General features: G+C 37.3%; 3 protein-coding genes across 4 annotated transcripts; 2 read left to right on the plus strand and 1 right to left on the minus strand.

Moving 5' to 3' along the window:
• Positions 1 to 853: 853 nt before the first annotated feature.
• Positions 854 to 8,600, plus strand: LOC111489487 (putative esterase/lipase HI_0193). Its single transcript, XM_023137729.1, has 13 exons — positions 854 to 1,273; positions 2,910 to 3,041; positions 3,191 to 3,217; positions 3,767 to 3,854; positions 4,413 to 4,456; positions 4,843 to 4,941; positions 5,439 to 5,496; positions 5,611 to 5,663; positions 5,927 to 6,028; positions 6,301 to 6,366; positions 7,713 to 7,834; positions 7,937 to 8,108; positions 8,241 to 8,600. Exons 1-13 carry the CDS (start codon positions 923 to 925, stop codon positions 8,307 to 8,309), a joined length of 1,383 nt encoding a protein of 460 aa, XP_022993497.1. The 5' UTR covers positions 854 to 922; the 3' UTR covers positions 8,310 to 8,600.
• A 655-nt stretch (positions 8,601 to 9,255) lies between these two features.
• LOC111489210 lies at positions 9,256 to 13,514 on the plus strand. Of its 2 annotated transcripts, XM_023137321.1 has the most exons (4): positions 9,256 to 9,750; positions 10,496 to 10,621; positions 11,980 to 12,128; positions 12,541 to 13,514. In XM_023137321.1, exons 1-4 carry the CDS (start codon positions 9,483 to 9,485, stop codon positions 13,216 to 13,218), a joined length of 1,221 nt encoding a protein of 406 aa, XP_022993089.1. In that variant the 5' UTR covers positions 9,256 to 9,482; the 3' UTR covers positions 13,219 to 13,514. The 2 variants fall into 2 exon arrangements, with proteins under 2 accessions (XP_022993089.1, XP_022993090.1); XM_023137322.1 differs by lacking the exon at positions 10,496 to 10,621 and having other exon boundaries at positions 9,262 to 9,750.
• A 635-nt stretch (positions 13,515 to 14,149) lies between these two features.
• LOC111489308 (ethylene-responsive transcription factor ERF020) lies at positions 14,150 to 14,926 on the minus strand. Its single transcript, XM_023137453.1, has one exon. The coding sequence runs from the start codon at positions 14,774 to 14,776 to the stop codon at positions 14,348 to 14,350; it is 429 nt and encodes a 142-aa protein (XP_022993221.1). The 5' UTR covers positions 14,777 to 14,926; the 3' UTR covers positions 14,150 to 14,347.
• Between the last annotated feature and the right edge of the window lie 14 nt (positions 14,927 to 14,940).

The following is a 14,940-nucleotide window of genomic DNA, read 5'->3' on the forward strand; positions in this document are numbered from 1 at the left end:
TAAAATTAATTTCTTTTCTTACTAAATTTTAAGGTTATTTGGTGCTCCGATTTTGCTTTATAGTTTTTAACTTAGGGATTAACTGTTTGACATATCTGTTTTTTTTAGCCTTGTTTTTCAGATTTTATGTTTATTTCATTATATCCCAATTTTGAATTTTAAGTTTTAAAATGCATTTAAAATATAAAAACACAAAATAAATCCTACATAAAAATAAAAATACAAATGATAGGTATTCTTGGTAATCATGCTGATAATATTTTATTGTGATTAAAATGTTGTGTATAATTGTACGGTCTAAATCTTACTATAAAAAAACACATGATAATGCTTCAAAAGTATGTTCAATACTTAACTTGGTTGAGTACAATATGATTAATAACCTGGTTCATTAGAAATAGAAGTTGTAGAAATAAGGATCATTCACGAAAAAGTTAATTTAGCTTGAATCAATCCTTCTTCTCTGCCCAACTTTTTGGCTACCGTGCTGGGAGTGGGAGTTGTATTCTCCATAAGCCTCCAAGTATTTTCTATGGGTGGGAAAAGACCTATCTCGAGATATGGTGGGTTGTCAAAGAACACTTTCCAAATTAAGATTTCACCCAACCATGAGCCAACAACAAACCACCCTTGGTTTTAGAGAGTTGCTTTGAAAAATAGTGACAACATGAGGGTTAAAAGAAAATAATGAAAATAAACTTGAGAGGTGGATTTATAATATCTATTAAATACATAATAAAATTTTTAATAATTTATGGAACATTCTCCCTTACAAATTTAGGGGATCAGGTATAATTTATCCTTAATTTAGAAAAATGGTAAATCATAATTGTTGGCGGGCATTAGGCAACACCGTCTTTTGGTTGCGTTATGCGTACGTGTGAAACATGCCCGAGGCAAAGAGTCGCCCGCGCATCCCTGGATGGTCCAACTAACTAGGGACGCCGCGTCAGAGAGCCTTCCTCGTTCTTTCCGCCTCTCGTTTTCCCCTCCTCTTTTGTTCTCTCATTTTTCGTCATCCATCCTCTGCACCAATTTCGCATACAATACCTGCACCTACACGTTCCCCCGCCGGATCTTCCATCTCAAAAGGAAGTTCGCGGCTCATGCTTTACTTTTTATGTTCGTCTGCCTTGCAATGCCGATAGCTGCGCGTTTTGCGGCGACATTTTCGGGGTCCGTTGTTCAATCGGCCGAGACAAGCTCCAGGGTTCGTTTCGATCGCCGCATCAGTCGGCCTGCTAATCCGGCCACTTTCAACTGTCCTTTTCAGGTATTTTTTTTTTAATAATTATTATTCACATTGTTTTTTTCTTTACCGATTTTATAAAATTTAAACGGTAAATGCAAAAGAAAATATTGCAGATGAGTTTTCCCCCTTCTCCCTAGTTTTTAATACCGACGTCATAATTGCAACGCAATAATCGAAACCGTCCATATTTATACGTCTTCTCGTCATACAACATGTCCAGCGGAAATGTCACTATCCCCCATGCCAGATCTCTCGGTTATGCTTATTCAAAATGTATGGTTCATGGTCGCATGTCCGTTCTAAAATCCCCTTTACTTACTTTCATGTTAGATAAGCTTTATCATTATTGTTGTGTCAATACGGGGTGTATGACCCGTCACTAAAATCATGTCTACGCTCGCCAAGGCAAAAATGCTCCCAAATGTACGGTAAGATATTGACCAGTTGCCAATTTTTCTTACTCGGGTTATATGCTATCAAAGTTGTCGTTGTTACCTTTTCACTTTTAGCTTATAACATTACTTTATTTAAAATTGTTTTCAACTTATTTACTAGCTCACATTTTGTAAAATATTTCTTTCAAACGTGACATGAGACTCGGGCGTATGCCGATACTGTCCGCAAAGTCTGAATTTCACATGACTGAGTTGTTCTCTGAATTAGAACAAGTGGTGCACAATCGTTTTCTAGTTTCTAGCTTCCGGAAGAGTGCAATTATGATTTCTTAGTCTATTCTATGTATTCATCAATCAACTTAAATGTTTAAACATATAAATTAAATTATATCAATACTTTAACGCTGAGGTTAACTTTATTATGTTAAGGAGTTATTTGTAGATAAGCTACAATCCCATTTTTATGATCTAGGCTACTATCATTTCACTTGCCACCACTCACTGTTACTTTTCTTCTGGCTATTATGATGTTTCGGCTGGCTAGGTTTCTCTTGTCTGTCTATGGATGGATTCGACAGTTGATTAAAAGGTTGACCTATTCAGAAATTTTCAAATCTTACCTTATTTTCAAATTTTCAAATTATTTCATCACTTAATACACCCTTCCTTGTCTCTGGGAGTGGATGGTGTGTAGCTATCCACTACAACCCTTTCCAACTTTGAACTGGCCTTTAACTACATGCCATCCTAAGGTGTTGCCAGATTGAAGGGTCTTATCGATGAAAAATCATAGATTGAATTGCCAAATCAAAAAGAGGGTGTTATCATATAGCTTAGTGTAGTTAAGTTCACGGGTTGGAGATAATAAGCGGACTTGAACCATTGACTTTTGCCACAAATCACCGCCTCTCGGGCTCCCAACTGGTTCTTCCATAGAAATCAACATAGACAATAACTCGCTCCGAAGTCACGCCTAATTGCCTATTCGTCTTCCTACTTGAGGAAAGCATATCAGCTTTATCCTTTAATTTTTGTCAAGGCTTACATCCCCTGGAAACTTAATGTCTGCTCAGTCACTCAGACCACGTTGATTGAGTTTTTATTATTACCAAATGGTGTCAAAATGGTATCTCAATTGCTATTTATAGTTAACTTGTTACTTGAACAGAATTAATCTATGTTACAATTGTGGATGGCATGCCCAAGAAACTGTGTTTCAGGTTGGAAAATGATTAGTATGTGTTATATTGTGTTTTCTGCAGAATGGCTTGCTCTTGCCCCGGCTTGCTTATGGTCACTCAAGGATTGCAGTTAAACATTCATCTATCCGTGCAGCATTGTTGGATGAGACAGTTGCACATCAAAATCTCAGAAAAATGAATTCTGAAGTATTGGTATCTACTCTCCTCTAAGGCTTGCAAGGCTAATGTCATTGCCAGTCCGTGTTAAACTTTCTGTTGCTTTAATGCTCTTTAATATCAAAGATCATAAACTTTTACCTTTCTGTTTTTCATTTAACTTGGGCTATGATTCTTTTTCACAGGCATTTGATCTAGTTCAAGGAGCACTCGTAAGTTTTATGCATCCCTTTTACTCTTCATGGGCCTTGTATGTAGATATTTTCTTCATTTTTCATGTATGACTTTAGTGACAGGACTGACTAGTGAAATTTAGTTCTGATATTTGAGTTGGTCTGAGCCACCAGGTTGAACTTATTTTGTTTTTCTATCTTACATGTGGGATTCTTTGATCTTTCACTCTAACACATGCCAACAAAAATTTGGAAAATTGCAAATATTTACCTTTTCAAATCATAAACGTTCTGTAGAATTTCTGTCGCTTGGGTCTACTGAAGCTCACTCTCAATAAACAAGAGTACATCAAATATTTTAGAACTTCTTTTCTTTTCAGTAATATTATAAACAATGTGCTTTAGTGTGTTTTCTTTTATATTTTTAAGAATCAGAGATTGTGCAAACTGCGAAGGTTCTGGTGCAATCTGATTTCTCTTTTTATGTATAAATAATTACCGAATATCAGGTAGAAGAAGGTGTATGTATTGCTGTCACATGCTCTGTGGGATCTACTGTTAAATGGTGTTTCTCTATGATCTGAGCAGGTAAAGTGGAGTAATGTAATGGATAGATCACCTGATCCACCAACAGCAGTCTTTCTGCATGGAATTCTAGGCAGCAGAAAGAACTGGGGTATGTACTTAGATTTCTTGAGTTGTATTGAATATCTTTCTTAACCTGCCACATTGCTGAATAGCTAAGTGACATGGCGCCGGTGTTGATCTTTTGTCGTGATAGATGGGTTGGTTTGATGACATAGTATTTAGCCACAGACTCACTTGATGTTCTCACAATGGCTTGACAATCAAACGAACTAAATAGGACAAGAGTTTGAAAACTTAAACGATAATTATCATTTGGAAGATTACACTAAATAAAACCTGATATCTTTGTATTTTAGGTCCACATGAATTATTGAATTAAGGGAATTAATTTACATCATCATGTTAGTTTAACGGTATAATTTTGCATCCACTTGCTAATTTTCCACATCCGTGAAAAAAGATATGCTGTAATCCTTGATGAGAATGTAGGAAGATGGTGGAAACTTGGACCGAGTGTTGTGTGTGTGTGTCGCACATGTAAAAGAATAGATATGAAATTTAGATGTGAAGATCATAACTCTATTTTTGGCCTTTTGTAACTGTAGCTTTGATAGTTGGAGTGCTCACTTGATACCTTATGCTACAGGAACCTTTGCTAGAAGGTTGGCAAAAGAATTTCCAGCATGGCAGGTAACTTTTCTAATGGTGTGGGAGGATTGGGGATGGGGGGTCTACTTTTTTTTTTTTTTTTTTTTCCTCTAAAAAATATATTTCTTGGAGTGAAAAAGGTTGAAGCTACAACTTAAAGCATGTTTTAAATTATTTTTTTTGTGTTTCTCACAAGACAATTTTTTTCATGCTTGCATTAGCATTAAAAACCACACGGTAACACCTAACTCATGCTTGCAGCTTGCTCAGTGTTCTTATATCTATCCAATTACTGTTCTCTCAATCTTTTGGTTGCATTTGTAAGTTTTAATATCTAAACACCATTGGCTGAAATTTAAGGAGTGCATCTTGGTTTTAAGTTTTAATGATGTTGAGCTTACATTCATTCATTTGTTGTTATTTTGCAGTTTCTTTTGGTGGATTTGCGATGTCATGGAGATTCAACCTTTACTACGAAGATGAGCCCTCACACTGTTTCTGCTACTGCTCTTGATGTATTGAAGCTGGTGCGTGGTCTTCGGACATTGCATAAAATAATTAATTATATTAATTTATGGAAAATTAGACCTCTTCATTTTGGTCTAAAAATATTCTTCTTATAATGCACATGCAATGCATTTGTGCATGTGTCTATGCATACATATTAGAATGGAAACAGTATATATATATATATTTTTTTTTTTTCATTTTACAGTGTCTATGTAGGAAAATGAGCGTTGGGATTGCTTGAATTTGTTAGTCTAATTATATATGAATGAATACGTTTGTAGCTAAATGATGTAATGTTTTGTGCCATCATCCCCTGCCTTGTATTTGGTATACAAAGAATTAAAACTACGTGATTGACGATAGTATGTTGAACTTATATTTGGCTTCAATTGTCTAGTTTTCGATGAAATCATTTACATTTGCTCCTTCTCCTTGAGGACACTATATTCTTTATTTTAAGTTTGATGTAGAAAGATATACGACTGTTTTCTGAACTCCATTAATTGTTTATTAGGTCCGACAGCTGAAAATAACACCTCGAGTTCTAGTTGGACACAGCTTTGGAGGAAAAGGTATTTTATAACCTAACATGGAATGTACACTAACTCAATTTGACATGAAATCTTAGGAATTTTTCAGGTGCTAATGGTACTAGTGCTTACTGCACCTTAAAATTCTCTTTGCAGTTGTCTTGAGTATGGTAGAACAGGCTGCTAAACCTCTTGCTCGGCCAGTGAGAGTAGGTTCTTTCCTACTGACTACTCTCTTTTTTAAACTTAATACGTAGGTATTGGGAATTTGGAAATGTCTCTAATCACAGAAAGAAATTTAGAGAAGTCATTAATTAATGTTCTATTTTGGAGTGGAAGGTCATTAAATGCTATAAATATGTTCATACGTGGAAGCTTTTTCCTCAAAGAATCGAAGTAGAGCTTGTGTCCTTTCTCTTTATGTTCCCTCCTTTTCATAATGTTTATTTTCTTTTTTTCTTTCTTTCTGTAGGTTTGGGTTCTCGATGCCACTCCTGGTATAGTTCGACCTGGTGGAGATGGAGAGGACCATCCTGAAAAATTAATATCCTTCCTAAGTATGCTGCGAAATGAGGTAAAATGGCAGTGTACTTTTTTATCCCCTTCGTTTCTCTCACTCTCTTTTGGGTGGGGGGAAGGAAACGGCCCCACTGGTTGGTTTTGTTTATCTTTTTATTTTAGCATTTGAACCACTCTAATATTCTTGCTACAATTGCCTCGTGGTGCTAATTGTTTTGTTTTATATTATAATATCCACATTCCAATATCTTCATCGGGAGATTCCACTATATATTTTTCATGCTTTCTTTCGTTCTTCCACTTCATATACATATATTTGGGTGACAGGTATCCTCAAAGCAGGATGTCGTGAATGCTCTTGTTCAACGTGGATTTTCTAAGGATGTAGCACAGGTATATGATCTTTCTGTTAAACTGTTTAGTCGAGCAATTTCTTCGAGCTTGTATAGCATTCGAAGATGTCTTTTGGGGGGTCTGGTGTTTAGCAGCTTTTTTTAGCATCTGTTATCCGAAGACATCATTCATTATTTGGATGTTTATTTTGATTCAGTCTCTCTCTTAAATATTTAGTCAACTTTGCAACTATTCCCCTATTTATTGTTTAATTTCTTCCGTTAATGTTTCTACTTGTGGACACGTCTTGGTTGGGAACATGTTTGTAATAGCCCAAGCCCACCGCTAGCAGATATTGTCTTCTTTGGGCTTTCTCTTAAGGTTTTAAAACGCATCCACTAGAGAGAGGTTTCCACACCCTTATAGGGAACGTTTCGTTCCCCTCTCCAACCAATATGAGATCTCACAATCCACCCCTTAGGGGCCTAGTGTCATCGTTGGCGTACTCAGAGTCTGGCTCTGATACCAAAATGACACAACCCAAAATTTGAAACTTAGGGATCAAGGGTGAGACCACCATACTATGCAATGAAAACACGTATAAAAGAAAGAAGGAAGAAAGTTTCATGGTAAAACTTTAGCGATTAGAACTTTTTTTAAAAAAGAAGACAAATGTTTATGTAGTGCATGAAATACGTAGGGGTATTTATTAGGGGTACAAAATGTATGAGAGAACAAGTCAAAGCTCGACACCCGATTGTAAGTTTTGTGGATAATGTAATTGAATCGGACATCAAACTTAAAGATCATTTTGTAAGAGATGTCTTATTTCCTAATTCAAGGAAGTGCCCCTTAGGAAATTGCTAAACGCTGTTTGTGATAACTGATACTATATCTATATCTCTCTATATATGTACATACACATGTATATATGTATAATGTTAAGAGGTTCCACAATACCAATTTCAGGGATTTGGATATCAATTCTCCTGGAGACACTAATTTTTGGTCTCCTTAATAATTAAACGTGTACTAGGGCCAAAAAGAAGCCAAACAATCACAGGGACTTCAAAAATAATTCTAAAAGGTGGATAAGCAAAAGTTTTTGTGCCAAATACAAAACTTCCTCCCCCGATCTATTAACGCCCTAGAAGTTCTCTCGGAGCTTGGTTCTCAGCCCCTTATTTTATAAGAAGAAACCATATAAATGATGCATGTTTTTCACAATTTTTTTGCTTTGGTTTGTGACTTCAGCGTTCTTGATATTCAGTTTGCTACAGTAGGTGTTCATCAATCCTGCTTATAACCCTTACCAACCTTGTTATGTAATATATCAATATCATTTTTTTTTTATAAGATATCAATCCTGCTTTTGGTTTGAGATTGAACTTTCCATCGTTTCACAGTGGGTGGTTACTAACCTTCGACCTATTGGGCCTCGTGGTTCATCATCATCTGGCTTTTCATGGGCGTTTGATCTCAAGGGCATTGCTGAAATGTATAAGTCCTATGAAGAGACAGATTTATGGTAGTTACTTTAGATACTTTTTGTTTATGACATATTCTTTTTTAAATGCTTGGAGTTCGATCCCCCAAGTAGACTCCACAATCTCGTACGACTGTTTTGTAGGAAAATTGTGGAAGATGTTCCCCGTGGTGTGCATATCAGTTTCTTGAAAGCCGAAAGAAGCTTGCACCGATGGGCACTTGAAGACATTCGGAGAATTCATGCTGCAGAGAAACTGGCTGTTGAAGAGGGAGGTGGGGTTGAAATGCACGTCCTTGAGGATGCGGGTCATTGGGTATGGTTTTTCTTTTTAACTACAACCTTTGTGATGCTTCGTCCAAGCCACATTTAATTGATTCGGTTTATCTTTAACGGATTACTCATTGTTTTGGAGGAGGCATCTCATGCATGCTTTTTGTATGAACAGGTGCATGCTGATAACCCAGATGGACTCTTTCGGATCTTGTCATCCTCCTTCAAAAGACTCGGAACTTGAGGCAAGAAAGGCATTGTTGGTTGATATCTCAATTCCCAATTCATTTAGGCAAGCATAGGAACATAATTTTGTATATCTGTTGCACATAACAGTTTTGCCTTGTGGTTTCATTCTCGTAACCCCAAGCTTTCTTTAGCTTTACATGTCTCTGCCGTTTCCATAAAAGCTAGTGGATTTGTTTATGATGAATACGCTGATGATGTTCCACGTTGGCTGGGCTTCTTCACTTTCCATTCTTCTTTGCGTATTTACAACATATGAAGCAATGTTGCCTCCTATATTAGAGCGCCACTCATTTTTATTTTTTGTAACAAGATTATTTTTCCATATATTATATATAATTAAAATAAATTAATATATTCATTTTCTAATTAACAAGTTCTATATAGCTAACTTATGTTTACTGAAATGTGAAAATTTTAATTTGTTTTACCTATTCAATAGCGATTGTTCAACATTTAAAAAAACGATCATAATTAGTTTCTCTCAAAGTTTTCTTTATTTTAATAATGTATTAATATAATGTTCTAAAACAAATACTATCAACTATGCAAACGTCTTCTTTTACAATAAGTTAGTATTTCAAATTAAAAATAAGCTTTAATGCTATGTTAAAAGAAAAGTTCACAATTGTTTTAAATGTTAACATGTAAAACTAATATAAGATTAATTTTAACAAAAAAACCCATTAAATTATTAAAAACACAAAAATGTTACATATATTGAAATAATATATAAGTTATTTAAAAAAAGAAGAATATTGTTATAAAAAAACATTATTTTAAAACCTTTCAATTTGGTAATACAAACACGAATATTATAAAATTTGAAAAAAATAAATATAATTATTTAAAGATGTGCGAGACACCTTGGAAAATTTGATGATTTCCAAAAATAAAGAGTGGGTTCTCGTAACAGGCGGGGAACATTAAGTCCGCTAAATTATGGCATCTTCGGTCTGTGTTTCTCTATATCTCCTTTTCATTCACTCTCTCTCCCTCGCTGCCTTCACCTTAACTGTTAGCTGCTGATTGTTTGGCTTTCTATCTTCAATATATATCTCCTTAATATTCTCTCCTTTTCTCTTTTCTCCACATCTCTACTGTTCTTGGGTGGATTGGATCATCCTTTCCGACGCTTCTATCTAATTTCCCGGCCAAATTCGTATCCGATATGGATCTCTTTGCTGTAAATGTCAAGAACACCGCCACTCCCCCACCGCCCTTCTCACTCAAACACTCCTTTCCCGACAGACCCATTTCTTGCTCTTTGGCGAAGCCCTCGAGGAGATTTTCTTGTTCACATCCCTTTGGCGCTCAACTTCTCCGCCTGCTTGAGATCCGAGTATTCAGGCCCAGGATTTGCTCTCCCGTTTCTGTCTCTCGCTCCTTTCTGGTGAGAGCGATTGCGAAAAAGAATCAAGACAATTCTCCGTCTCCTGGTACTTATTTTCTTCCAGGATTCTTCGTTCCTTGGGGTTTGTTCGTCCCCAATTTCCTTCTGTTCTTGTTTGTTTAGGTTCTTTCACGTCATGGCTTCCGGATTTCTTTTGTCATTTCCATGGCCCTTTTCTCTGCTTGGTTATGATTGCTGGAAATTATGATATAGTATTGATTGCAGAATCGCTAAGTAAGCTCGAAACCTAAAATCAGGACATGACCTTTGGTAGCATCATGCTTCTCGGAGTTTCGGTACAGCTATGTAATACCAGCTTAGGACGAGCAAGTTTTCCTAATTAACATCATACGTTTTAGTTGCCCAGCTGCCAAATAAGCCCCTTGGTTATGCATGGTACTCGGTACTTTCTTCTGTTCTCGGGAGTCTTTTCCCCTTTGTGACTTGCTTTTGTATACTGGCCATCATAGTGTGTGGATCCTTCATTATTACCATTATCTTCAATTCTTCTCATTTTATGTGCTGTGCTGTTAAACTAATCCATTTCCCGAACTACCTTATTTTTTCCTCTTTAAAATGATATTTTGGTTGGAAAATCTTTTGTTTTTGGCATGTTTTCTTGCGGGTTCCCTATTCATTAATGTAATTAAAGAGTTGGGATATGATCCATGTTGGAAAATATTTAAGAACGATCAACTAAATGATAAAAATCTTGTTTCTAGTAAGGTATTGTGGGGCTATGCACATTAGTTATAGAAAGTAAGCCGCAGGTTAATATATAAGTCAGACAGGCTCAAACTTAATCAATGCTAGTCAGAAGACATACACACCACCCTCAAGGCTGCAGGTGTGCGCATCCACAAAGATTGTATTGAGTGCTTCACGGCATGCTCCCCAATTCGTAACTATATACTATGGTGAGGAACCTTTATATTTTCACAGATGTGCCTATTTGGTATGGGTGTTTAGTTGTGAAAGCTTGTATATCTGCATTTAGAGGTAAATGAAGTCACTGGATTGTAGCTAATGAGAATAATAGTGGTCAAACGATTGTGATGATCGACATGGACAAACATGCCCATCAACAAACAACCATCCACAGTCCACAGTCTTTGAATAGGTCTTTCCACACTCGAGTTTTGCCCCACGAAATTCATTCCTGAAAATTTCCTCTTCTTTCTAGTTCTTGTTGCTGGATCAATTTTGTTGGAAATTCCTGCAAAGAATATTTGATTTTCCCAATAAGATTAGTATGATGTTGTATCAATCTTCGAAAAAGTGTTGTATTTTGAGAGGAGGATGCTCTTGTCACTATAGCACTTAAAGATGAAAATTCTGTGTTTTGGAATTTTTCTTTGTGCATACCTCACTTCTCTTACAATTTCCATATTACTTACTACTTTGCTTGTTGTATTATTTTACTTTATCATAAGTCTGTTAAAAAATCATGGAAATTGGATGTTAGGGGATTTTTTTTTTTTTTACTCTTCATTTTTCAATGTAAAAATTGGTTGTTTGGCCCACTGATGTGCTCATCCTGTTTGCTGCTTACAGTTTTGAGTTCCAGTCACATATCGTTCAAAGTTCAAAATCTAAAATTATACATCGTATACTCCTTATAGATGGTTAGTCTTTGGTATTGTTTTTCGTCCCTCCATGCCTCTAATGCCATTTATACATTTGCTATGTTTTTATCCTCTGTGGCTCTGCACACGTTGAGGATATTCAACTTCTTCCTTTTTCTTTCTTTTTTTATTTTTATTATGTTCCACATGTGCTTTTTCCGCTCACTGCCGTAAGCTAACTATTCTCAAAGATTAGTGTTTCTGCCTTCAACAATTGCTGGGAGTTAAGGAATCATAGAAACATTACAAGCCAATACTTCAACTGACCTCCGAAAAGTTATAAAAAGGAGGAAAATACGTTGCTTAGTGGTATTTCTTAGTAGATGTTACTTTAGTGTTATGTTGGATATAGCTATAGATTCGTGGGACTTCTCTACTTTGTGAAAAAAGGAAGGTTTGGTAACTGAAAAAGAACAAGCTTCTCCACTTTATGAAAGTTTGGTACCGCCATCCCCTTGGAGAGGCTCTGGATGTTTTAAATTAAAGTGAACTGTTTCACGGATCGTAGGTAGCTTCTCCTTATGAATATCATTCTAATATTATCATCTGTACTATTTGAGCTATTTTTTATCCTCTATGTTAATAGGACTCCTCTTACTATGTCTACCATGATAAATATTATTTTTTTTGTTTTGATTTCTTAAGTGCAGAAAATGGAGATCACTCAGTTCCTGGAGACGACGCTAAATCAAACAATATTTCTGATGGCAGCAAAAGTAATGAAACTTCTTCCAAGAAAGCACATCATATTAATTTGGACTGGCGAGAATTCAGAGCAAACTTATTCTCACGCGAGCAGGTGATTTCTCATTCTTCTTTTTGAAATCAAAATTGATCACACTCCTTATTAAGAAAGAGGTATAACTTTGTAATTATGAGATACCACGTCTCGAAGTTTTTACTCAGGGTAGAAACCCGCTCATATATGGCTAAAGTTGTATTGCAAAGTTCTGTCAAAGAGGTGTGAGAGCAAAAGCGATCTGAGTTCTCTAGTTTCAATTTTTTCTCCTGTTGGGTCCCGGTCCCCTGCTTTGTTTTATTTGTTTTTTGTCCTGCTTTCTATTATGGGTGTCCGACTGGAAATGCTATTTGTCGTCTTATTCTAGTACTATTATCGGATTGCTGAAGAATATGGTCTCAAACAAAACAAGTTCAATGAAAGAAATATAAACTCCAATGCAACTATTTTTTGTGGTGTGAATATTTTGCAGGCAGAAAAGGTCGAAGCTGACATGGACGTCCAGAGTGAAAATGCTCACGAGTCTAAGACTCTCGGCCTGAAGTGGGCACATCCTATTCCTGTACCTGAGACTGGCTGTGTCCTTGTTGCCACAGAGAAGTTGGACGGTGTTCGCACTTTTGAGCGAACAGTCATCCTTCTCCTCAGATCTGGAAGCAGACATCCTCAGGAGGGGCCATTCGGGGTTGTGATTAACCGCCCACTCCACAAAAAGATCAAGCACATGAAACCAACCAATCTTGACTTAGCAACTACATTTTCTGATTGCTCACTACACTTTGGGGGGCCTCTTGAGGCGAGCATGTTTTTGCTGAAAACAGGAGAAAAATCAAAACTACATGGGTTTGAAGAAGTGATCCCAGGCCTCTGCTTTGGCGCTCGAAACAGCCTCGATGAAGCTGCAGTGCTGGTGAAGAAGGGAATCCTTAAACCTCAGGACTTCAGATTCTTTGTGGGTTATGCTGGGTGGCAACTGGATCAATTGAGGGAGGAAATTGAATCAGATTACTGGTATGTGGCAGCTTGTAGCTCAAATCTAATCTGTGGAGGCGCATCAGATTCCTCATCAGAGGGACTGTGGGAGGAGATATTGCAATTGATGGGCGGGGACTATTCAGAGTTGAGCAGAAAGCCTAAGCAAGATATGTAGTTTTCTATATGAAGGAACATTAAAAATCTCTGAAGCTGAAGGTGTAATCAAAGTTGAAGCCATAAAAGCTGAAAGCCAAATGTACAGAAGTTAGATGGCTTTTGAAATTTAGCAGACGTCATCTTTCTTTAAGGACAACAACGATCTCTTATAATACCTACTTATAAATGTAATTTATGTAGACAGTATTGTGTTGTGTTCACATTTGCTTGATTGATTCAAAATAGCTTTAGAATGTGTTTATGTCTGATATTAATTCAAACTTTTACCGTACGGCTCATGGCCAGGGCTGCCAACGTAATCCTCATCCCTGTTGTTATAAATGCAACTCCCACTTTTGAAGGTTGAATTTTGTTCGTATTCACACGGCAAGTCAAGTCTTGGCGGCGCCCTCCACCTCCCCTCACCGTTCATTTCCTTCCTCCCCCACCCGCCCACTCTCTTTCACTTCTCCTTTTTAAACCCTATCCTTCTATCATTATCATCCTCTTCTTGCCTCCTCGTCATTTTTATTAGCTCTATTAGCTCAAACTTTTGGTAGGATACACTATGAGATTCTACATCGGTTTGAGGAGAACGAAACATTACTATAAGGGTGTGGAACTTTCCCCTAACAAACATGTTTTAAAATTGTGAGGCTGATGGCGATACGTAACAGGGTAAAATGTATAATATTTGCTAGCGGTGGGCTAGAGTTGTTACAAATGATATCAGAGTCAAACACCAGGTGATGTGCTAGCGATGCTGACCCCAAGTGAGGTGGATTGTGAGATCCCACGTCTCGATTGGAGAGGGAAACGAAACATTTCTTTTATGAGTATGGAAACCTCTCACGAACAGAGCATCGTTGGAGCTACCCATGATATATCATAAATACTCACCAAAAAAAACAAAAAGCACCCAGCTTTTCTACTTCCTAGGATACGACCACAATTTTCAATGTATTTTTATTTAATTAATATATACAATTAAATCAGTAGTGTTGACTCTAAACCATCGAAAAGTTGGAAAGCCTGGCTGACCCCGGCAGCACTCTAATGGAAAGTTGATCGCTACTTAATACATATCGTATTCGTCCCATCCCAGCCGTTGATTCGAGGACGCGCTGATTTCGTCATCAAATTAACACTCACAGATAATCTTCAACGGAAAGATCTTGATCATTTGGCGCCGTATAGTTCTGAAATGTCCCTGCCCCGCCGCTGCTGTCCCGGTCAGGCAAGTTGTTGCATATATACTGTGCGTCGACAGCCATGGCGGCGTCGGAGGCTGCCTTCTGAATGGAGCCAGGCGACACGTCGTCTCGGACAAGAAGGTGGTTGGTCAAGGGCAGCACCGTCGGCGGGAAGTTGAGGTGGTCCAGGTTTGAGGGTCTTCTCAGGCAATAATATGCGACATCGTGAGCCACGGCGGCGGCCTCCGGCGACGAGTAAGAACCTAACCACAGCCGCTCTTGGCTGCCCGGAACTCGAATCTCCGACACCCACTTCCCCCACTTACGCCGCCGTACGCCCTTGTATTTCTTCGTGTCACAGGAACTGGTGGAATTGGAAGCCATATTTGAGTGGTTGACTGTATATTATTGGATTAAGCTGGAGTTTGAGCCGATGGGAAAGACGAAGAAAGATTTTGGGTTTTGGGATTTTTATAGGTTGAAATCCAAGAGGAAAGTCAATTTCAAATATTAATTAAATATTATCGGGTCAAAATTTTCAGTCACAA

Source organism: Cucurbita maxima, unplaced genomic scaffold (assembly GCF_002738345.1).
Source record: "Cucurbita maxima cultivar Rimu unplaced genomic scaffold, Cmax_1.0 Cma_Scf00014, whole genome shotgun sequence".
NCBI classification, from domain to species: domain Eukaryota; kingdom Viridiplantae; phylum Streptophyta; class Magnoliopsida; order Cucurbitales; family Cucurbitaceae; genus Cucurbita; species Cucurbita maxima.

Coding starts and splice junctions, on each gene's coding strand:
- LOC111489487 (XM_023137729.1), top strand. CDS start 923: ATGGTCCAACTAACTAGGGACGCCGCGTCAGAGAGCCTTCCTCGTTCT. Junction 3,855..4,412: donor AGGCAGCAGAAAGAACTGGG/GTATGTACTTAG, acceptor CTTATGCTACAG/GAACCTTTGCTAGAAGGTTG. Junction 5,497..5,610: donor ACACAGCTTTGGAGGAAAAG/GTATTTTATAAC, acceptor TTCTCTTTGCAG/TTGTCTTGAGTATGGTAGAA.
- LOC111489210 (XM_023137321.1), top strand. CDS start 9,483: ATGGATCTCTTTGCTGTAAATGTCAAGAACACCGCCACTCCCCCACCG. Junction 9,751..10,495: donor AGACAATTCTCCGTCTCCTG/GTACTTATTTTC, acceptor TAAGTCAGACAG/GCTCAAACTTAATCAATGCT. Junction 12,129..12,540: donor ACTTATTCTCACGCGAGCAG/GTGATTTCTCAT, acceptor AATATTTTGCAG/GCAGAAAAGGTCGAAGCTGA.
- LOC111489308 (XM_023137453.1), bottom strand. CDS start 14,776: ATGGCTTCCAATTCCACCAGTTCCTGTGACACGAAGAAATACAAGGGC.